This window comes from Myiozetetes cayanensis, unplaced genomic scaffold, assembly GCF_022539395.1.
Source record: "Myiozetetes cayanensis isolate MyiCay16 unplaced genomic scaffold, myiCay2020 scf15, whole genome shotgun sequence".
In the NCBI taxonomy this organism is placed as follows: Eukaryota; Metazoa; Chordata; class Aves; order Passeriformes; family Tyrannidae; genus Myiozetetes; species Myiozetetes cayanensis.
Window position 1 is genome coordinate 1,466,356 of NW_026087159.1, and position 24,658 is coordinate 1,491,013.

The 24,658-nt window shown below is 37.5% G+C and overlaps 1 protein-coding gene across 1 annotated transcript in view; it reads left to right on the forward strand.

Annotated features, from left to right (window-relative positions):
* Nucleotides 1-24,325, forward strand: part of KLHL4 (kelch like family member 4) — a 36,966-nt gene extending 12,641 nt beyond the window's left edge. The window contains exons 2-11 of the mRNA XM_050310300.1: nucleotides 6,944-7,114; nucleotides 7,558-7,694; nucleotides 8,192-8,388; nucleotides 11,179-11,391; nucleotides 12,326-12,512; nucleotides 15,743-15,967; nucleotides 17,789-17,951; nucleotides 20,717-20,929; nucleotides 22,256-22,427; nucleotides 23,073-24,325. Of these exons, the coding sequence (XP_050166257.1) occupies nucleotides 6,944-7,114; nucleotides 7,558-7,694; nucleotides 8,192-8,388; nucleotides 11,179-11,391; nucleotides 12,326-12,512; nucleotides 15,743-15,967; nucleotides 17,789-17,951; nucleotides 20,717-20,929; nucleotides 22,256-22,427; nucleotides 23,073-23,132 (1,738 nt within the window). The 3' untranslated portion in view covers nucleotides 23,133-24,325. The remainder of the gene's footprint in view (nucleotides 1-6,943; nucleotides 7,115-7,557; nucleotides 7,695-8,191; nucleotides 8,389-11,178; nucleotides 11,392-12,325; nucleotides 12,513-15,742; nucleotides 15,968-17,788; nucleotides 17,952-20,716; nucleotides 20,930-22,255; nucleotides 22,428-23,072) is intronic.
* The last annotated feature ends 333 nt before the right edge of the window (nucleotides 24,326-24,658 follow it).

The window sequence follows — 24,658 nt, forward strand, 5'->3', positions numbered from 1 at the left end:
TTTGAAATCTTCATTACGTATATTATTACCTCTATTCAGATTTTAAAATTTTGGGACCATAGGATCACAGGAAAATTCCCACTGGAAGGGATCTCAGGAGGTCTCCAGCCCAAACCCTGCTCAAAGCACAGCCAGCTGTGATATCAGCCCAGGTTGCCCTGGGCTTTATCCAGCTGGGTCTCGATGACCCTCTAAGGATGGAGTTCATACAACCTGGGAACAGTCTAAGGCAACATATTTGCACTGAAACAACACAGATTGCAAGCAGCCTAAGTAATCAATTCCTTCTTCAGGAGGCAGAAAACCAGTCTAAGGGAAGATTTGTGTCTTCTCTCCAGATTAGATATGATAGCATATTATCACATGCTTCATTTAGTTATTGCTATATTACAACCTCAGCAAAGCTGTAATACATATATTATTGAATAAATGTGATAAAATTGCTCTGTTGTTTGCTGTAAGATCACATTACAATGCAATTTTGCCTCTCTCCAGCCTAGAATAGTGAATACCACTCCAGGAAAAAACCTGTCATAATAATACTTTAAACAATATTTTACGCAATTCATATCAGTAACAGATTTTCAGCCTTTATTTTTCTTTTGATTTAGTGTATGACTTTTATTTAGATTTTATGTTTTTATTCCAATTCAATTTCAGTGAGCTGAGGTTGATACAGACCTGGCTTTGTTGGAGCAGTTATCACTATTATTGGATAAATGCCACTAATGGCATCAAGAATACAGGTTTTATTAAGACACGCTGTCAGAAATAGTGCTAAATACACTTGATCTTGCCAAATAAAAGCAGACCTAAAATCCTACCTGTAAAGGTTGCAAAGACAATTCTCCTTCTGTTTTACGAAGGTGCTTGGACTCATGAACAGAGGTTTCCTTACTAAAAAAATTGCCCTAAGTTGCTGTCTCAAAAACTTACTTTTCTGAGCAAGCACGAAATATGCTCAGTGGATATTAATTCCTGACATCAACAAAAATTCACATAATAATGAATATTCTCAGGTACTAAAAAAAGTGAAGGTCAGTGACAAAGGGTAAGAAGAAGAGATAAAGAACAATAGTCTTTATAGTTTCTAATATTAACAATTCCTTCCAGTAAATATGGAAGAGTATTCACTGAATTTTGGTTGGATTGTACTGACTTAAAAGAGAATCCCCTCAACTGAGCTAGAAATGAATACAGCAGTGTAAATTATTCAAATATCTTCCCAGACCTAGGTTTGAGTTATGTTTTCTGACACAGAAATCAAGGAGGTAACAAAGAGCTGGAGGATACTTTGGTATCAGGTTATCTGTACCTATGAACACATGGAAATATTTGGCTGTAACAGAGGGAAACACAGGGTATAATTACACAAATAGGAGAAGGAAGGAATTGATCACAGATAAAATTATGTATCAAACAGAACGTTGCAGAAGAGAACACTTCATTTACCTCTCCCATGTTCTTTCTACCTGTGAGGCTGAGCAGACCTTTATAAATCTCTGCCACTCTTTTCTAATAAATCTGTAATTATGACAGGGCACACTGGCTAAGTAGCTTAAAAATCACATTCCCCCCCTCCACACAGACACACTGCATAGTGTTGAGCCTTCAATGAGGTGCAGATCAGCTGAATCAGGTGAGGAGATGTTTTGGAACAAGCCTGTAGAATTTTACATGACTGTGGCAGTGTCACAACGTAAAATCTGAAGTGGTGCCTTCAACTGGTGGGGATACATTTAATCTATCTCTTTGTTCCACTTTAGCCAACAGCAGTGAAAGAGGAGAGCATAAAGCAGGTCTTCTCTTCCCCACAATCTCTCCCATCAGGAGTCTTTCTGAAAGGCGCTTAATGAAGTAAGAAACTCAGAGTTAATTAGTTTCATCTGTCAATAGTCATACTTGGAGTGAAAAACAAAGTTTTTCTGCCGTTGGCTTGTATTTTGTTTTCTATGTCCTCTAAATAAAAATGCCACAGGCTCCCATCCAACATTTAGCCATTATTTTTCATTTTGTACATTTTGACAGCTCCAAATAGTGCTATATCATGCCTTCTGGTCACATCATTTTTTTTGTTCTTTAGAAAGATTATCCCAGGCTACAAGGAAGTTGAGCAAGAAGTACTCAACCTCACTGAATTTCTCCTTCATGACTTTTAATTTTCCTCCAATACACTCATGTCATACAAATGTGAAATTGGAAATCGTGCACTGCAGTGATGACTGCTGTTTTGCTCTTAGAACCTGTGCTAATCAAGACAATAAGTATTCCTCAGGGTTTTCATTATATCATTTCTTGCATGGTAAATTCCAGTGCACAATGACTTAATATTAATTCACCATGCCAGACACACAGTCTTCCCAGGCAGGGAAATACTTCTGGGTTCTACAGGAAATGGTTAAATCAGTCGTCAACATATAGTACAATTTCCCACACTCTTTTTGGTCAAAGATTTTCTGCCTGTGCCCTAAAACCTTCACACTGTAATGAGTAAATAATAAAGGAGACAATTGCAGCAGAAATGTCAAGGCAGAGTTCAGGACAGTTACTGATGTGGTATAATTTCATCAGCATCAGTTAATAGGGAGGCATCAACTATACCATTGTTTTACCTGTGTTCAGAAATGGCTTCCTAACTGGAATATTTTATTTCTCAGCCAGCTGCTGGTTTGTCTCTAACACACTGCAGCTCTATCATTGATATAGAAAAACAGTCTCTGAGTCTCCATCCCCACGACATTGCCCAGCAGACAGAGGGTCAGAGCTCACACAGCTGCACAGACAGAGCTGGGGGCTGCCCTTTTCTTAAATAAGCAAAAATAAATGAGAGAAAAGGAACACGATGAGTTGCATTGTAAATATTGCTGCACAAACAAACTGAATTGATGAAGCTGCAGTTTTTTCTCAGGCCTTGTCACAGATAAAGCACAAACAGTGCCCCACAGAGCTGGAGTCACATTGAAACTTCCAGCTGTGACAAAGTCTGGAGGATGTCTAACGTCCCTTACTGGTACCCATTTGCTGCTGGTGGTTGGTGGGATTGACAATGCAGAGGGAAGGTGACCCCAACCCAAAATCTGTAAGTGACGCCAGTAACTGAACTGTTATTTGATCACAGTGAATTTCACAAATGTCATAGCAGGTTAAATAGATACATTCAACAAATACCCATTCAACAAATATCCAAGAAGAGAAGTGGTCACTGTAAAGACATTAATAATAGCCTCATGAATAACAACAAAATTAAAATACTCTAACAAATCACTCAGTTTTCATGCCATATTAGGCTTCTAAGCTTCCTTATTGCCAGGTTTAATTTCTGATTTTGGCCCCAGTCACACTGAACGAGGCACTTTAGAACATACTGAATTTTAAAAAGGACATGGCAAATAAATGGCATTTATGTTTTATCACGTTCTAATTAAATAATGAGGAAATGTGAGTTTATCCTTTATAGACTGATTAAAGAAGAGTGCTCTGCTGGTTAATGAAGAGTACTTGACAAAGACAGAAGATAAATTTAACGTAATTCAGAAACTTAAAGAATTGTAGGCCTGGAATGAATCAGAAAACTCACTAGATTAATTCTTCTGACTAAAGAAAAGCTGAAATTTTACCTCTGCACACTAGTTCTGAGTCCCAGCTTGCTTGGGGTTCAGTGTCTCAGTACCTGCCATTTCTTCACCTGTGTTTCATTCAGGTAATTACTCACACACAGGTGGAAGCAGGACTTGTAAAAGTAAAGATTTGCCTAAAGTTCAACGAGGCAAAGGCAAACATGTCTCTCTGAATTCAAATGCCTTGCTATCATATATCCATGTAACAACTAAACCCTGTTTCTATCATATGATTTTCTGCAATAAAACTCAGGAGCAGCATCAGGAGCAGGATTTGCCTGGAATGCTTTCAGCACTTTGTCTGCCTTTGGAAGTGAATCCCTGAGAAATTTCAAGCGTGGATAAACAAGTTATTCATCCCTCTTATACTTATTACACTTAAAACATGCCATCCCAGCTCAATTTTGAAAATGTCATGTGAAATAGTGTCAGGAATCATCCAAAAGGCGAGATGACTTCTGACAACTCCTGTTTTTCTCCCAGTAAGCTTTGCTATCTTGTAAAAAAACCCCCACAATGTTCTGACATGATTCATTCTGACCAGCCATGCTGGCTAGTATTTATGTCCCTCTTATCATCTCGATGCTTAATGCTTTTTGATTATCCCTTCAAGTTTTCAGTTAATATTGCCTCTTTAAAAAAAATCCATGTTGCTTTTTGAAAATGGGACCATATTTTCGCTATCCTTCACAAATCCTTACAGGAAAACTCTGAAGTTATTTCACTTGGCTCTCTACCTAAAATGAGATTCGTAGAACTTGGCTACTTTGGAATAATTTAAATATAGATTTCTCTCTCTAGGCTAAACCATGTTTTAAGCCACTATTACTAATGCTGATGGTGCTATCACAACTCTGTGTCCTAGTGAACACTAACGAAAAATGGCATTAAGAAATTTGGGTTCCTGATTCTTCAGAGCAATTAATTGGTAATTTTTCCTCCTGATTGTGTGGAAAACTAATTCTTTGGTCATCATACCACTAATGCACTGTTGGAAACTTTTGTTCTTCAGATTTATTCAGATTTTGCTTGTCCAAACTTGTACACATTTCATAAAAACAGATATTTCTCTACCTGCCGCATGATTCCTTTCTGAGTAGGAAATCTTGAGTTCTCTTAATGTGTCATTCCCAGCACATTAATCCATCCCACACAGAACAGGATCTGACAGGCAAAGGGATTCCTACCTGCACACTTGGAGCTTCCTTGCCTGTCTTTGTGTTACATCCACTAATAAATTCAACATAAAAACTCAAGAATACATTTCCTGGCTTCTTCCTTTAAGATACTTTAATCTCTGACTTCTTTAGTTCACTGGTACCCACTACCACATTCTGAAGGTCAATATTTGAGTTTGACAGTCATACACTAAGGAGAATAAATATTTACCTTTGAATTTAATTTTTCCCTTCCATAATATATTTTACCTACCATTTTGAACCAGCTGCTGAAGATAAACCAGCAATTATAATATTAATATTTATTAATATTAATTGAGCACTTTCTTTTGCTTCCAGTAGTTTTCAGTCTCTGAAGACCATTGCCTTTGAAATAATTAATTATATTGGTGGTATTTCTGCTGTAGTTAAATGTGACTCTACAAAACATGTGAAAAAAGCACCCAGGACTAAAGGGAATAATTAGACTTTCAGGACCCTGAAAATGATTCTCTAACCACAAATATATACAGACTATGGGGAATTACTGATTTCACACAACTAGTACTGTCTAGTTTCAGTAGTGATGCTTGAGTGTTATTTTAGTTGATTTCTGCAAGCATCAAGGCTTAGATACAATACTTAGAGTGGATATAATGAATCTGAAAAAGAAATTTAAAAAAAAAATAATTTTCTGAGAATCATTAAAGAAACCTTAAGAGAAAAATATCAAAACAAGAATATTACAGAGTATGAATTTGGCATCAAGTAGCTGATGCAAAACTAATGAGCATATAATCCAATTTTGCAGCTTCTTCATTTTCATTGAAGCATTGAAGGAAAACAAATAAGAAAGTAGAGTCATTAAACACACTGAGACAAATTAATTTTTGTAAGCCATAAACTACAAAGGAAACACATTATAGGTGAACTTGGTTTGCCCCTTTTTCTTAAAAAATAAAGTAAAATAAAATGGGTTTAAAATTGTTAATAAAGAGCTTCAAAAAAAAGCAGTGAATTTCTAGCTCTGATTTGGTCTATCTTAATGTATTTGTAATTAAAACTATAATATTGATTCAACTTGATTTACCCATTTTATTTACCCATTTTTATTTCTCTGTTTTCTGAACTAGATGCTCAGTTGTGGATGTAATCCAATATTCTGCTAAATTTAATACATTAATGTCATTAAGAGATTTTTCCTAATCATTTATGAATTTGCATTTACAGTATCAAAGACAACCAGGAAATTTAGTCAACCAGCTCCCGTTATGTCCTAGTTGGGCTTGGAAATGAAAAAAATACAAGTGTTTTACATTTTAATAAAATACGATACTAAAGTGAGAAAATGCTTTTCTAAATAATCTTTAGCTAAAATAATGTTGAATATTGCAGCATTTTCAAGTTGTGTGATATACATCTATATCAAAAATGCACTATTATTTTACTAAAAACAGATCAATAGAAAAAGAAATATTTTTCTAAGAGAATGTCAAAAAGGTGTTTCAATCTGCAACCTAATCCATATTGAAAGGCAGTAAGGAATCATGTTTTAAAAAATAATATGAGCATTTATAAGTGGAAGAGCTAACAGAATTCTGGAGTGGGAGGAATATGTTTATATTGTACAATTCCATGAAAGGCAGAGAACTTCCTTTGTCTTCATTATTCACATTCAGATACTAAAGGCCATACAATGAACTGATTCCATCAGCTTTGAGTTTGGTGATTTGTCTAGAATTATATGCTCCTCATTACATCGTCTTTAGATTCATTGTTATTTAGCGCTGTAATTTAATGTACAAAGTAAGAACAGAAAAAGAAATAAGACCTAAAGATCTAAAGATATGTAATATCCAATATTTCCTACCAAGAGATATTTTAGCTTTTAGTACCCCAGGAAAATAAGTTTGGTTTTGATGTGTTCTGTTTGTGAATGATCACTGATGCAAAACTGATAAAATAAGTCAGTGGAACAACCTATTACAGATAACTGTAGTAAACTACAGTTATGTGTGAATGAAAACTTCCAGACATGAAGCACAAAAAGTTGGAAGACCAGAATCACAAGTGCTTTATAATTTTAATGATTTCTGTACTGCCTTTTGAACAAAAATCAATGTAATGAGCATTTTATAGTGCTGCACTCACGGCCTCTGTCCCTGGCAGGCTGTCCACCACCAGCAGCTCCCTGGGAATGACCTCCAATGGCTCTGATGAGTATTTCCAGTCCACCAACCACGCAGAGCAGACGTTCCGCAAGATGGAGAATTACCTGCAGCAGAAGCAGCTCTGTGACGTGCTGCTCATCGCCGGGGACCAGAAGATCCCAGCTCACAGGTACATTCCCCAGGGTGGGTTATGTGGCTTCATGATATTTCCAGCCTCAATTTATGCCTTCCTTGCTTAGTTGTGAGTGAACGCTCGTTATAATTAGGACATCAACTAATGTGGAATATTATTATGTAGTCAATGTTTCACACCTCTTATTTTCAATAGAATGAAGTTCAAGTACGAACCGCTGACATTGTCCATATTCCCTTCTTGCTGCTGTCAAACTACACCAAGATCAGTGAATAAAATCTGCCTGAACAAGCACTTTGGGAGAAAATTAGATTACTAATTACTCTTTTAACTTCATTACTTGCTGCTATAAGACTTGAATACTGCACTAAATATAATGTTTCTGTTGCACGCACTGTTTGTAATATAACAACACTGAATTTTCTGCCTGCCATTGAGATTAGGAAGTCATTTGCTGTCCTAAACTGCTCTATTTCCAGGCTGGTTCTCAGTGCAGTGTCTGATTACTTTGCTGCCATGTTCACTAATGATGTGAGAGAAGCAAAGCAGGAGGAGATCAAGATGGAGGGAGTGGATCCCGAGGCACTGAAAGCTCTGGTGCGCTACGCCTACACAGGTAATTCTGCCTCCTCCCTCACTGGGATCTCCCAGCTTCTGTCTCTGAAGTTATATAAACATATTACATATAGTTTTATGAATTAATATATGAATTTTCATAGAATAGTTTGGGTTGGAAGGGACCCAAAAATCATCTCTTTCCAGTACCCTGCTGTGGGCAGGGACATCCTCTACTAGACCACGTTACTCAGAGCCCCATTTTGGGAAAGGTTTTTCTCTAATCTTTTTTTTTTTTTTTAATCAAACCAGATCTAACACTGCTAAAGTTCCAACAAAAAAGTTCCAATCGTTGCATTCAAAATCCACCAAATCCTATAAGTCTTTTAAAACTTGTGTTTAGAGAATCCTTCAGCAAGAAAGGAAAATGGATTTGTGAACCACAGCACACTTCTTTCCAGAGAAGAACTGGGGAGAGACAAACTTTCAAATATTGAAAATACAAGCAAAATGACTTAACATTTTAATATTTTTTTTTCCTGCATGGAAACTGCACAGGTATCCTGGAGTTAAAGGAAGACACTATAGAAAGCTTGCTATCTGCAGCGTGCCTTCTCCAGCTCTCCCAGGTTATTGAGGTGTGCTGCAACTTCCTTATGAAGCAGCTCCATCCTTCCAACTGCCTGGGGATCCGCTCCTTTGGAGATGCCCAGGGCTGCACAGAGCTCCTGAAGGTGGCACACACATACACTATGGTAAGGTGAACAAGCTGACTGCTTTCCAATCATAATTAGGTAAAGAAATGTTCCCTTCTGTTGTTTCCCTTTTCAAAATTTTGCCTTGTAGAAAGACATACTTAGGAAAGTTTAATTTGCAGTATGAGTAGTACCTATTTCTGCCAAAAAATGTAATAGGGGCCTTAACATGGTTCTTTTCTAGAGTCAAACAGCAATGGGCCATTCTTACACTCTTTATTCCACACAAAGAAAATTCTAAAGCTGATTTTAAGGTGAGACAGACATAAAAAAACTCAAAATAAAGAATGTATTGGAAAGCCTTGGAATGCTAAAAAGCAGCACATCCTTGACTGGAACATAATCCTCCTCTGGCTCAAAGCAAGAAATGAATATTCAGAGCGTGGGAAACAGAAAAGAGAGATAACTTGCTGTGAAACCAAATCGAGGGATAAATATTCAGGGCAACAAGATGTGCTATCACAGCTTCAAACACAAAAAGAATAGCAACTGCTACAGCTAAATAGATATAAAAAGAACTACTTGTTAGGAGACACATGGCAGCTTTATGCTCGAAATATTAGTGTAGTGTGTCAAAACAAGTTTAGAGGCTTCATAAGAAGCAGTGCTCTCCAGTAAGAGATTGTACACGTCCACATGCTGCAATAAATGACAGTGGCGCGTGGGGATGGAGGGCACTGCTTGTCCTCTTTCTTGTCACAGTAATGAATGGATTGTTTAGCAGCAATCTACCTTCCCTTTATATTTTAAAATTTGAAAAAGGGCATTTAAGAGAGATGTTCACTCAGCCTATCCATAATAGTGTTGTCCTTGCAGCCAAAATCAGAAACTTCCCCTCTTTACTGTTGCCTCTTTTCTCCCAGCAGCCCCAGAAGCAGTGTCAGCTGCAAGAATTTAAAATTGATGGTTCAGATTTCTACAGAACTGAAATAAAACCATTTGCTTATACTTAATAACCTAATAAATTAATAAGAGATCCTTTTTTGTTCCCATTTTTTTTAACCATCTGGATCCTTCAGTCTTTCCCAGGAGTCAAAACTTTACCATTCTTTGAAAGGGGGTGTCACAGAAAGGACAGTTGAGTCTGTAAGAATTCTCTAGTATGAAGGATCAGGATGAATCTATGAATCACAGCAGCACTGTGCATAAGCTTGATACTACTTCTTCCTGAAAACAACTTCTACCACCTCTAGAACCCCCTCCTGTACCTTTCATGCAACACAGACCAAGAATACTGCCATGAAACAGGACCTTGTGTGCCATAAGCCCACCTACCAAGTTTGCAGCATCTGACAGCTTAGAGACAGAAGAGGAAATCTGCACCTCTGAAATAACTGTAAAGAAAATTTTCTTTTTTAAAGAAAAATTCTTTGGAGAATAAAAGATCATAACAATGCATAAACACACAAATGTTGTGGAGGAGGACAAATAAAACCCTCTGTTTTGTCTCATGCCAACCCCAGCCACTTGAAAATGGGTACCTTAGGGAAAGTTGTACTGTAAATAGAGACACAAGTACATTTTCAGAAAATGATGAGCTGTAAACACCAGATCCATTCAACAAAACCAGACACAATGGAGACCTTCCCCTTCAACCACTTTGACCACTGATGCAAAGTATTAACAGTTTCCTGCCTGGTCTCTTTTTGTGCAGATAGAGCTGCTTCTGATAAACAACTTGTACTATATTTGTAACTAAGAATGGACTGGCCTTCCTGTCCCTATTCTCTAAATGTCTCAAAATATTAAAGCAGGATATGCATAACAGAGCAAAGTTGACATCTCCTTTAATCACTTCTGTCTTTACATCCTCGAAGAGATACGGAAAGCAAAGAAACTACTGCAAACAAAGAACACATTATCAATACTAAAATTTCTTCACCTACCCTATTTCAGTGTGGTTCCCAAAGAAGATATATTAATTCCAGTTGCAGAAATAGAAATTATATTTCAAATGCAGACATGAGTTCCTACATGCATTTTTTGGCAAGTAACTTAAACCCCCATCTTTCTTCACTGAATTTCTTTTTTTTTTTTCCTTTGGAATTAGAAAAGCAAGCATACTTAATAAAGGTTAATATCAACTCTAATATTGTTGTAACTCAACTCTACAATATACTATTTTTATGAAAAATAATTCTTTGAAAACTCTGGAAATTTAATATACTTGGCCATTTCTGGAGCTGGGGAGTTTTACCATAGCAATAGCTAAAAGATCTCTTTGTTAGGACTCTTTTCACCTTTTTATTGCCCAAATAGTACTCTTAAAACAAGTAAGTTGAATCTCCTTTGCTGTATTTTCTACCACTAAGAGCAGATCTTACAGTCAACAGCTGGCACAGCTCATTCCAAAAGGACTGGAAGATTTCAATGTAATTGGCCCAAACCCTTTGAATCTGTAACAGCAGGTACACAGTTCTTTGAATGCCCACTTGGCATTCATCCTTGAAACACACATTATATATTCAAAAGCTGCATTTTAAGACCATATTGATGGACAAACCTACCAGTGGCAAATCCCTAAGCCAGGAGACACTGACAAGAAGTCTGACAAACACAACTGTAGCATGGTAGTGTGGAAATGAACATTATTCTTTAGTTCTGCAAGAGCAAGGCAGCAAAAAGCAACCAAAATCTTCCTTAAATGGTAGAGGGACATTTATACATTGCACTTCCCTATACTGTGAAGCGGAACAGGAATGAAATATATGCAAAGCCTACATTATCTTAGAAAAAGCTATTTCTATGTGTGAAAATCATCAGTGCATTGAAATCTTCTTCTATTTTTAGGAGCACTTCATAGAAGTAATAAAAAACCAGGAATTTCTTTTGCTCCCAGCTAATGAAATTGCAAAGCTCTTGTCTAGTGATGACATCAACGTGCCAGATGAAGAAGCCATATTCCAGGCACTGATGATGTGGGTGAGGCACGACTTGGAAAACCGGCAACGAGACCTGGGAATGCTTCTTTCCTACATTAGACTGCCCCTGCTTCCACCCCAGGTATGAAAATGAAGGGCTGGAGTTTTTTTGGTGGCGGTTTTTTTCTCTCTCTCTTTCTTTTTTTTTTTTTTATAAACTGCATAGTGTATATCTTTATTATTTTTAAACACAGGTAAAGAGAAATGCCACAATGCCAGTGTAATTACTTGGCTCTGAATTACCTCTAAAAATGCCAGTGTATTCCAAGAGCAGTTTTTCTCTGTTGGGTAGCAATGGTAATAGTTTTCCTCTAATAACACAGCAACTTAGATACCATGCAAAGATAACTGTCTAGATTCATCAAACTGCAGGACCAATAAGACTCACTGTTTATTTCTTTATTGCCATAGAAAGTGACAAGACAAATGTAAAAGGGCCTAAATTATTGCTGACTATTCTGAGCACTGACATTATACTTGTCCTTTCAGACTGAAAGAGATGTTTCAGCAAAGAAGTTCCAGAGATGGACATATTGTTTTATGGAAAAGTGTCACTAAAGTATCTGTGTCACAGGAAGAAATTTTATATCTCATCAGAAAGATATCCAGGAATATCAAGGCTGTCAGTAGGGTCACTACATCTACTTTGTGAATCTCCATAACTGCAGAAAAAAGAAATGGTTGGACTGAAGCTGCAAATATTCTACTTTGGATAAAGTAAAAAAGTACTGTACACACTTAATTTTAAACACATTTAGTATCTTCTAGTATTCACAGGGATGCCCAGCACTCTCTGTTAGATTTGCTTACTCACATCAAGAAGAGTTTTGCATTCAGAGGGTGCAGTACTACATCTGGAATTTTTAAAAGTTGAAAGGAAGAGGTAGGAAACAATTAAGCAAAGACACCATACTCAAAGACGTTTCCCCCTACCTTTATCCAACACTTGCATTACTGAAGTGCATGCAATTGTAATGATTTAATCTCTATCAAGATCCTCACTTTTCACCCCTTAGTTACTGGCCGATCTAGAAAATAGTCCAATGTTTGCAGACGACCTTGAGTGTCAGAAACTTCTCATGGAGGCCATGAAGTACCATCTGCTGCCAGAGAGACGGTCTATGATGCAGAGTCCTCGCACCAAGCCTAGAAAATCTACAGTGGGTGCACTCTATGCTGTGGGAGGTATGGATGCCACTAAAGGTAAGTTCAGGAGTTAATTTCATTGTATTAATTAACTTTATTACAGACATCCAGAGAATCTATGACAACTGCTTGAATATTTCTCTTCATGAAACAGCAATTTAGGGATGAGAAAGAGGAAAAAGCAAATCACAAACCAGCATCCTTAGTATTAGAAGTTCTTTCTCCTTGCAAGAATCCAAAGTTTGTAAATGATATATATGTCTTGAAGTGCACATTAAAGAAGTCTGGTTCAGATGGTGATTTTAAAATAAAGTTTTGTAGGAATTTGTACATATATGACTTCATGAATCAGAAGAAAAATTTATTTTTCAAGATGAATTTAATGCTGAACCCTGCAGTCTATTAACTGTTAGAAGTTAGAAGGCTGGAAAAACTTCTAAAGAAGAAAAGAAATAAAACCAATAAGCATTACTAAACTACAGAGAACTCTTAGCTAATACTTATCAATCCTTATTATAAAATTTAAGATGGAGAGACTTGCATTTTTCATGAGTGCAAAAATATTTGCAGCTTTTCTTCTAGACTTCATACACAGCTTTTTTTTCAGGTCTGTAGTTGAAAGTTAAATATTATAATTTTATTCCAGTTTTTATGATTTGATTTTCACAACTGCAATCAGGTTACGGCTCTACACGTTGCACTATTCTCTTTAGAAGGCAGAATATTAAATCATTTTCTCCAGGAACCTTAACTTCAAACCCACAGCTTGGAGCCAGAGAACTGTAATTAGTTTAAAGTCTTGCAACTTGCTGAACAGTATTACTTTTAGCTGTGTGAGTTCACTTCTAATAGAATCACGAAAAAGTTAATCCATTTCATGGTTTGCAAAAAGCTGCTGACGACTGCTTTTTCCCATATGAGATCTTGCAGAGCTGCCTCACTATCTCCATGCAATCAAATAAAGTGTGAAATACACATTCATAACCACCACAACAGAAAAACACTAATTCCTAGGACAGTTTAGCAAAATGAAGTTAACTGTAGCAATTAGTGGAGATTCATTAGTGATACTGAGTATTTAGCAATAAAACAACCATGAATTCAAAATAATCTTTAAGCTATAATCTACCAGAACAAGAGTAATATTTTCTAATGGGCATTTCTTAGTTAAGGTTGTGCAAAGAAAGGGCTATTTCAGTCAACATCTGCACTTCCCGTTGGTGCCTCTTTTACTCCTTACCTTGGAACAAAGCCAGTTGTTTGAACCTTTGCCTTTTGATGGGTAGGATGAACAGCACTTCCTCTCCTCCCTGCTGTCCTCTACAGCTCTGACTCACACTTTGAGCCTGTCCTGGATTGTAAGATAGAGGAAACAGCAGCTGAAGAGACTGGGGTGCACTGGAAAAACAGCTCTGAGGAGGAGCAACTTCCACCTCTGGCAAAAACACGCTTTCTGTGATAAAGGCAGACACCAGGCTGGGTGTTTCAGGCAATGCCAGGCTTTGTGCTTATCTCAGGTGGTATGTGAAGTCAAATCTCAAATTCAAATGATCAAAAGAAGATCAAAGAGCTACTTTTGGGCTGGAATTTTGAAAAATGTGGATGTGCCTGAACCACATTAAGTTTTGAAACTTTCAAATCTTCCAGCCCCTGTAAATTTACAGCCCACGGGGTATGTCTGAACACACTTATACCTTACTGCATTTCTCCTGTTTTTTAGTTAGTGTGTGAGATATTTCCTTTGAAGTGGAGAACTTTGGGGCACTCTCACATTAGCATAGAATAAATGAGAAGGAATCAAAGCGAAGAGGAGCAAACAGACTAACAGGATAGAAAGAACAGTCAAAGAAATCCAGCTGCTCAGAATAAAAGATGACAGGAAAGGGGAAAAAGTAGAACTTCTTTCTTTTATTGCAGATGGAGTTGGTAGTTTCTTTTCCAGTTTATGCATGTGCAAAAGCATGTAGAAGAGAGAAAAGATATCATGAGATATCAGATATTTCTGGAGTATAGCAGGTGATCTCTGGCAGATCTCTAAACCAAACACTACCTTTTTTTTTTTTTCAGCTTTATTGCATGGTTGTTTTGCTGTTGTAAATAATTTCTTAGCCACTAACTGCCTATTGTTATCTTGAAAATACTACTTCTCTAATCACAAGTCCCAGTCAAAGAACAGGAAATCAGAAAACCTATTTTCCTCGTCTGGTTGCCTTCAGTCGAGCTGAATTTGAGCTCCAGGGTGCACTGGATGTGCAATTGGGAATTGCCTCTTGTGCCTGGGATCTTACTCAGCCATGTGCCTGCTCTCTCAGCTCTCAGAGGAACAATTACAGTAGCTGAGTGATGATGGGAGCCAGTGCATGGGAAAGTGTCAGTTCTGAATGGCAGGGACCTGATGCCTTATGAAGAGTTTCAGTAAAACCATTAATAGAAGTTCAGTGACCTGAAGAAATGGAAAATACAGCTTACATGTTACAGCAGACAAGCAGCTACTGCAGGGCTGCTGCAAAGGGGAACCTCAGGGAAAACACCTGTGGGAACAATATGAGTACTCACACACAGCTCTGCCTGACTCCATCAGGAAAGGGAAAAAATCCAGCCTGTTACTGCAGATGCATGTCCAGTTCCTCAGACAGACAGATACAAACCTTTTCTGGTTTGGAGATCATAGAGTCACGGAATAGTTTGGGTTGGAAAGGACCTTGAAGGTCACCCAGTTCCAACCTCCTACCATGGGAGGGACATCTTCTACTGGACCAGGGCCCCATTCAACCTGGCCTTAAACACCCTCAGGAATGGTGAATCCACAACTTTCCTAGGACATCTAGTCCAGTCCCTTGCCACCCTCACAGTAAAGAACTTTTTCCTAATATCTAATCCTAATATCACTAATTGTCTAGGCACAAATGCAGTTAAAGAGTAGACTGTTGTGAGGTACATATTCATAACGAATATTAAAAAAACCCAAACCAAATCAAAAAACCCCTACTCTCATTGTATTTAAATGAAAAACAGATTTAACTTATCTGAAATTTTCAGTGCTACAAAAAACTGCCATAACTTAATTCTCCATCTTCTTGCCCCAGCACACTCATAGAATTTCCAATCTTGTATGCATGCAATTAATGCATCTTCCTCACTAGGCTCACACGAGAACTGAACTTCCCAGGGAGTGACAGTAAAATTCCACACACAGAATTTCAATATTTTATAATTTAATCATATTTTGTGTTGTACTGGCTGCTGGGTACAACTCCCCTCATGACTATCCCATAATGCTTTAACAGGTACCACCACCATTGAGAAATACGACCTGAGGACTAACAGCTGGATACAAATCGGCACCATGAACGGCAGACGGCTGCAGTTCGGAGTGGCAGTGATCGACAACAAGCTCTACATCGTGGGAGGGAGAGATGGGCTGAAAACATCCAACATTGTGGAATGTTTCAACCCTGTCACCAAAGCTTGGACTGTAATGCCCCCCATGTCCACACACAGACATGGCCTAGGTAAGGGGTGCTCTTTGTAAATGCCTTACAGCACACACAAATGAATTTTGGTGGACACAAACACTGCTGATATATCTTTTTAAATCATTGAAATATTTGTAGAAGACATTTTTCAAAGGCAGAGCTGCCTGTTATTTTAATTTTATGATGGTGAAATTAATTAGTATTCACCTAACTGGCACTGGTCTTCCAGAGTTAATTTTGCTTGTGGGAAATTCCGAAAGGCAAGAAATAATTGAAAGAATCAACATAATTTAATGGACAGGATTTACAATTTACAATACAATAACAACCTGATTTTAATCATTTTTTCAATTATGACTTGAGGTAAGCCCATAGGTACCAAGCAACTCCATAATTCAGATCAGGGCATTGCCCACACTGAAGAAAACATTGCAGTATGGAAATAAGTACAACTCCACCAGTTTTAATGTTATAATTACAAGAAGTTTTACAGAGCTCTGCCATGGTTTAGTATCTGTGGGTCTTTACTGCACAATAATCCTTAATATGATTCAGAGTGAAGGAATAATATGAATATGAAATCTAGAATTTATTTCTGAGACTATAAAAATAAGGCCAAGTTTACAGTTGAGGAGACTAATGGAGGGAATGTGATGATTTCTGAAGGATTTATATATCACAGCTCTTATGAAAAAGCTGGGTTCTTTAAAGTTTACAGAAATCATTGAAAAGTTCAAATGACATGGAATACTTTCATGAATAATAGAGAAAGATTGAACCAGAATTGTTTGGTAAATGCCTGTGGCCTACAACCTGTGACCTTCTCTAATTCTTGGTGGGTAAGTGTAGTGTAGGGTTTTTAACAGGTAATCCATAAAATTTATAAAACCAAATGCTAGAAGGTAGCAAAGGGAAAGAAGACAAAATAGATTAAATAATTTTCATTAAAGACTTTACAATTACATACTTCAGGGACATAATTCTACTCAACAAGTAGATCAGGGTAGTAAATCTGAGGGTCCAAAGCTTGGTTTCTCCTTGTGCATCAGCCTGGTTTGCAAAGCTCCCTCTCACTCACAGCCCCTATGAACTTCAGTGTGATTATGGGGAGAGCTGGAGCTTTTGAAGAAATCAGGACATGTATCTTTAGGCCTGAAAGACAGATTTAGAAAACTTTTAAGCAGCCAGATTCCCACATTTTGCCTTACCTAACAAAGGGAACAAACAGCAGGGCAGCAGCAGCAGCAGCTCCCCAAGGGGAAGCACAATGGCACAGGATATGTCCACACAGAGCTTTGCAGACACAGCCAAGTTCACTCTCCTGGGCCTCAAGGACAGCAGATACCAACCAGCTCTTATCCAAGAGTGTGCTCCCCTTAAAGGCATTAAAGTGTTATGGTCCTTCAGCTGGCAAGGACAGCCAGCCAGCCACCCACTCAGGCTTTGTGCTGGCAGGACTACAGAGCTTCTGCAGGCTCAGAATTAGGCCAAGTTGTTGGTTTTGGGCATATTTTTCATTACCTGACTCAAATTTTGCCTTTCTTTAAATGAATAGCATCATTTCTCATTTAGGGTCTCAAATTTGTTTCAGAACAAGGTCAGCAGAAGTGAAAGAGATAAAAGTCCAAGAGAACATCAGAACTAAAGCAGCTTTCCTCTAATCTTTTGGCAAAAGATAATGGTTATTTAGAAAACATGAAGTATGTTATCTTTGTTTATTCTGCCAAATGAAAAGGCAGCTTTCAGATAGTTTAATACCAGCTGCACTTGCTTATCTGCACACGGGGGATTGAAGTATGAAGACACTATTGGTCACTGAAATGATGAGATAACTTGTCCCTAATGCTATCTTTTAAGGAGTAGCAATGCTTGAAGGACCCATGTATGCTGTTGGTGGCCACGATGGGTGGAGTTACCTCAACACTGTGGAGCGATGGGACCCCCAGGCACGGCAGTGGAATTACGTGGCCAGCATGTCGACCCCCAGGAGCACTGTGGGGGTTGCAGCATTAAACAGCAAGTATGTCAACAGGAAAACCTCTCTTTGCATTTTTACTTGCTTCCTTCCTTGGAAATACAGTCTCTTAAATTTGCTTTTCAATCTTATAGTAATTCATGACCTCAAGAAAACAAAGAGGAAACACAATGCTCTGAAATAAGAGAGGAAAGCTTTTCCTCTGCTGCATGGTAAATTGACTTTGAACTTGCAGTCATGTTTTAAACATATTTCAAACCTTTTAAGTTACAGCAATGTGAAAATGTTATTACATGCATATCAGAGTTTTACCTAGAACATAACTTATGGGGATACAGAATCAGCTACTTTAAAAAACATTCCAAATTTATAGTTACACTTTAAAATCCAGTGTGTACCAAGGAAGTACCACTTGAAAGAACATGTACAGAAATGAAGTCATTCCTCTGTCACCTTGCACCTCCTGCATGTTTTTACAACTTTTATATACAAATTCACAGTCAGGAATAATTTTTAAAATGTTAAAGCTGTATGGTGTGTCTAGGGGAAAGAAGACCAGTTTGTTAATTACCTATGGAATAAACAGCCCTCTCTAAGTCTTATCCTACCCAGATTTGTTCTTCCCTCTGTTAAATACACTGAAATAATGTGTTAATGTATTTAAACATTTTTCTAAGATGCTAAAGTCTTTCAAGCACTTTTATATGGGAACAGGCACCTGTGTGAATCTCCTGTGCATCCTGTACAGTGTTACACCTTGTTGTAAGTCCCTATTTGAATGCAGCTGTATTTCAGAGGAAGGAAGAACAACTCCCAAATCAATGCCTATCAAAATTGTATTTTCCTTCTGCAGTAACACAGTCTTGTGCTGGAAATATAAAAGCTTTGTGAAAGACCTTTATGTTAGAAAACAGGGCTTGAAGCCACCTTCCTTCTTATTTAAATCTGTGGGAAGCTCTTAGCAATGACAGTTTGTAGGGGTCAGGAACACCACAGATACAGGCAGAGGACTGCATTTACTTTGAACATCTTTCACTGGCTTCCCTGGTCACTTTAAATTCCAGAAAAAGGGGAGGATAAACAGCAGAAACAGAGATGTCAGCAAAGGGGTATTTGTAAATGCAAAACTTCTTCCCATACAAGTCAGGATTCTGCATTCAAACAGGGCATGACCCAAATCATTAACTCCCAAGTCCAAGAGAGGCAGAGCTCCCTCTCCAAGTCCCTGCTGTACCTCAGAGGAAATGTTCTCAGCAGAAACTCCACCAGAAACTCCTGTTGGTACCTTCCACAGCAACATGCAGGAAACCACTTTGTCAAAGAGGAAATCCAGCCCAAGCTTGACTCTGTTCTCAATCATTCCTGATACAAAGCTGTCTCCAGCCTGGCTTAAATCACGTCTGTGAGTCTAGTGATGTCATTTCTGGCATACCAGGAGATCAAATGTCCATCACTCAGTGGTCTAAGCGGGCAGAATGCTTCTCCTTTTCCTGTTTCCCTCACCAGAAAAGGCTTTACATTTCTGTGGAGCAGCACTTTTGGATCAATTAGTGGTTCATTGAAAACATTAGTCAATAATGTTATACTTGGGCTTTTCCTTAGAGAAGAGGAAACAATACCATATTTATAGACACATTACAGAAAACAAAGAAACTCAACCAATCTGTTTGTATATACAGCAACTTCCTCTCCCTGTGAAAGCTGTGTAAACAAGCAGTCAGTATCTAATGGCATGATGTGAAGAGAAAACAAATAAAAGCCTCAAGTTCTGCATGGATCAGGCAACAAACTGCACAACTAAACTCAGTTTTATCAACTGAACAAACACCAGGAGAGAGAGCTGGGAATTTTGTATTATTCTGACAGTGGTCAAGAATCTTCTAGTTAAAATATGTATGAGAGCAATTTAAAAGCTTTTTCAGTTACTGGAATGAAGCACTTCTGAAGGAAAATTCAGCTGATCTGGTTTAGGTGACTTATTCTGGGCCAGTCCACTTTTCCCCAGGCCTCTAAGTAGTTGCAATAAGTAAATTCAATTTTATGGCAGAAAATAATAACCAGGGTTTGAAAGGGAGCAGAAAAAACAGCACATCTGAACACATGTGCTATTACATCCTTTCACAGTCCAGCAGCATCCAAGACACCTTGAAACCACAAAGAAATAAAGGCCTTGTAAAATTCATCGACAGAAAGCCACAACCCCCATGTTTCATAATGTGGGTTTCCACAATTTATTCCTACATGTTGTAGGAATCAGCTGTTTAAATCTCCAGTTGTTTGCTAAGTATCTTTGAGCTAAACAGACAAGATGGTACCTGGATAGCACTTCCTCTCCAGCAGCTTTTCTTAAATACAAACTTTGGGGAAAACATATTTAATGTATTTTTGATACGTGTTTTTGAGACCTATTCCTATCACTAAAGTTCTTTTATGTATTAACAGCACAGGAAAAACACTTAATGTGACACTAAGATGTCAAATACTCCATGAGCTGATCCTAAGGAATATTATCCATATATTTCAATTCAATTCCTTCTATACCTCACTTTTAAAGAAGCTGACATGCATTTTTAAGCTTAATTTTCATAGGTGACTGCTTGAACAGTTGCACAGAAAATGGAGAACATAACTTAGTTCAAATAGCAAAAAACTTTTACAACGAAAGTTCCAGAGTGTACCTGTTGAAGTGCAAATAATGGGGATAATGACAATTTGAAAATGTTCTGAATGAATTTAACCAAATAAAACTCCTATTAAAATAAGAGACTGAAGACTAAAGTTGTTTGCCTGAATGTGTGTTTTTAACCCAGACTCTATGCTGTTGGAGGACGAGATGGGAGCTCCTGCCTAAAATCCATGGAATGTTTTGATCCACATACAAACAAGTGGAGTTTATGTGCCCCCATGTCCAAGAGAAGAGGTGGAGTGGGTGTTGCAACCTACAATGGGTTTTTATATGCTGTGGGAGGTCACGATGCACCTGCTTCCAACCACTGCTCCCGACTTTCCGACTGTGTAGAAAGGTAAGGAATGTTTGGGGGTTTATTTTTTTTTTTTAAATTCCAGGAAGGAAATATAGAATAAAACCTCTTCACAACTGGAATGTTATGTGTGCAAAACATATCCTGCTTTTTTTTTAAAAACAACATTTGGAGCAGAATGACTGGCTTTCCAATACTGTTGTGAGAACAAAAGAATTAAACCTCAGAAGCAAATTCCTCTCAACTCCCCCTTCTGCTTGAGCTCACCAAGAGCCAGGGAAAGGTAACTTAAATATTAAGAAAAATATAACATGACTTTTCTATTTCTCAATAGAATCAGTCTAAACCAAAATCAGTCTATACCAGTTTAAGCTATTTGTGCCTTATATTGTAAGAATTAAATACTTTCCAGTTGTGTCTCTCTCCAATAATTTGACTGATACTGACTATAAATTTTAAAATAAAATCAATATCACATAATGAAAAAGAGGGAGTACTCACTACATAGGTGTTTTCTGATGAGGAGACTGATGAGAAGAGCTCTTAAGAAAATGCAAATTCCGGACATCTCTTTTTAGAAGTGTTGTGTTTTAAATGTCACTTTGGCACTGTGTTGGCACATGGCACGATGTAGGAGGATGGAGGACACTTGAGTCATGGGAGAGAAGGGAACAGGATGAGTGAGGGCACCTCCTCTGGCTTTCAATGGCCCAGGGGTATCCATTGACACTCTTGTGTCATTTGGGGACAAAAGAGGAAAACTGAGAGAGTATCCAACCCCCTGGTGTGAATAACAATGGATTCTGTTCTCAATTAAATGGTGTAAAGCAGGAACTACTCTGGAATTCATTTCAATTGACATTGGAAGTTAACTGAGTGGATCAGAAATAAAATCCACATTGATGTAAGATCCTGCCATGCATTCTGTGTGACAAACTTAGATCCACTGTACAAGGTATTTAACTTCTTTTGCAGTGAAATTTTCTGAAAACATTAGCTCTGACAAGAATGAGAAATCCAAAAGCTTTGCAGAAGAAGGAAAAATAATATATTGAAACTACCTTGGCTGACTCAACTGGTGGCCATGTTATCATTCCCTTGGGTCTCATTTATGTTTAAAATGTATCGATTGCTTAATGTGATCGAAATGGAGAGACTGCAGAGCAAAAAGTGAAAACACTGGCATTTTCCATGGGCTTGAAGACCCCTCTAGTGGCCGAATTAAACATTGACTCACATAACAATCCTACTAGTTCCCAGTATAAACTGAACAGCAATACAGGAGAAAATAAGCAAATATCAGTAATTTGAATTTCAAGTGTGTTTTTACGATGTATTTTTCTACATTTGATCGTCAAAAATTCCTAGGTATGATCCTAAAACGGATGCTTGGACAACAGTGGCCCCCTTGAGCGTCCCTCGGGATGCAGTTGGGATCTGCCCTCTGGGGGACAGGTTATACGCCGTGGGGGGCTACGATGGCCACACCTACCTGGACACTGTGGAGTCCTACGATGCTCAAAACAACGAGTGGACAGAGGTAATGGAAAGAATCACCTAGGAAATGATAGGATTTCGTCCTGCAGCAAAGAATAATTCTGTCCAAATAGCAGACAAAACTCTCTCAAAGTTATCTTTGGTGGTGTGAAAAATGACATCTCATGCTGCAGTTGGGCTGGAATTAAATATCATTGCCTGTCTTGAGAAAGAACTGCATAAAAGTTTTCAGACTAAGGGGTGGAGGCTGTACATGGGTGAGGGAACCACATTGCACAAATCATTTTAGGCTTTAAGTGCTTAAATTTGCCATTGCTGGAGCTGGTGTGGGTTTGTCATTGGTGGTGTTTTCATATTTATGATTGCCACCATTGAGACCAAGAGGACACACCTAAAACTGGTGAGATCCTTTTGTCGCCACACAGTCTGTTGTTTTGGAACACGGGACATGAAGGTCTTTTACACGTGTTAAGAGCAACACCACCACTCTACACTCCTGTAACTCTCAGCAACTACTGAATTTTGCCAAAAAGCCCAAACTGTGTTTTTTAGAGCCCTGGGTAAATCTAATTCTTTTTACCATTTGTTTGAATAAACAAATTGTTTTCCTATTACCTGAAAGTAATTTCTTCCAATCCTATGCCAATGTTTTCTCCTTTTTATTTTTCTTTTCTCTTTCCATTTTTAGGAAGTTCCTGTCAACATTGGAAGGGCTGGAGCATGTGTTGTTGTGGTGAAGTTGCCCTGAGGACTATAAGTATCCTGAAACTAAAGTGAGTGGAGTTTCAGAAGAAACATTTCCAGAGAGCAGCACAGACTACACACATCTCAGTAACCCTCTGTAACAGACAATAACTGAGCCATCATATCAGAGCACAAAAGTGTCTTCCTGCATCACAAAAATTGGACAATTCTGCATAAGTGAATTATTTTCTTATGCCTAAAACACAAAACACAATAACATGTTTAAATGGTTCAGGTTTGTTAAAAAAATGTATCTGTTATTTATAAAATGCAGTAGTAAAGTGAGAAACAGGTGTATAAGATTTCATAAACTTTTTTCCTATCTATTCTGGCACAAATGAAAATGTTTATAAAAAGAGCTTTTATATTTTAGGTAAATGAAAATGACTAAGAAACACATTCACAGAGAACCGCACAGATGCAAATATTTGCTCAAAAATATCACTGGCAACAGAATATTCTCTGCAGAAGCAACTTAATTTCTATATTCAGAAAATAAAACTACTAAATTAACTTTAGGATCAAATCAGAGAAGCAGAGAATTGGTTGTTGTTTACTATCCAGCTTTAGTACTACTGTGTACAAAACCTCCATTTTTAGCAGCATATTGAATTGAATAATGCAAGTTAAGAAATAGTAGGGCTAAGGTACTTTCATGCTATTCAATAGGTGCCAACAGAAAGAAATCTCTTTTGTCAAAACACAATGCTGATATAATTTGAAATTATTTTCACAGTGCAGAGATATGTGATATTTTGATGCTGTTCTGGGTGTCAGGTTATTCCTGGATTTCTCTTTGCCCACAACCATCTGTCAGTATGTGCTGAACTAATTTGACTATTCTTGGGATAATAACCATGCATTAAACTTTAAAACAGTCATATAATTACATTCCTTGAATATAACTTACAAAATAAAATTTTTATATCATATTGATATGACAATCTTTGACCTCAGCTGAAGATTACCAGCTTTCTCTCATGTACAGTAGAAATATGGTAAGGAAAAAACCACATCCACTGTGTGACAATATATACCATTTCTATAAACATGTTTATGTTTTATCTGAAATTAGGGGAGTGCTAAGAATCAAGATTAAACAGGAAAACACCACATAATATTCCACATGCATGATATTTTCTTTTTGTGTGCCAATTTCTAAGGAAGGTTTTGATTTGTTTTGCATTAATTTCATTTTTTTAAAAAAGTATAATTTCAAGTGCTGAAAGTGTATTTTAGAAAAAGAATGTATGTAAGATATTCTATGCTGTAAAGCACAATACTTGGTCAGTACCCACGTTAGTGTTTGTTATGTTGTTGTTTTGTCAGAAAATTCAGGACAGAGTTGAAAAATCTTTGAATGTGTAGAGTAACTTTCCTGATAGGATACTGTGTTTTCAGAATTCAGCAATATGCTATTTTAAAAACTTTATAATATTAAGCCTATTGAATGCCTCTAAAGATAAAATGTCATAAGCATATTTATAAAAGGAAGAACATTTTTAACTTTAAAAATGAATTATGTTTATA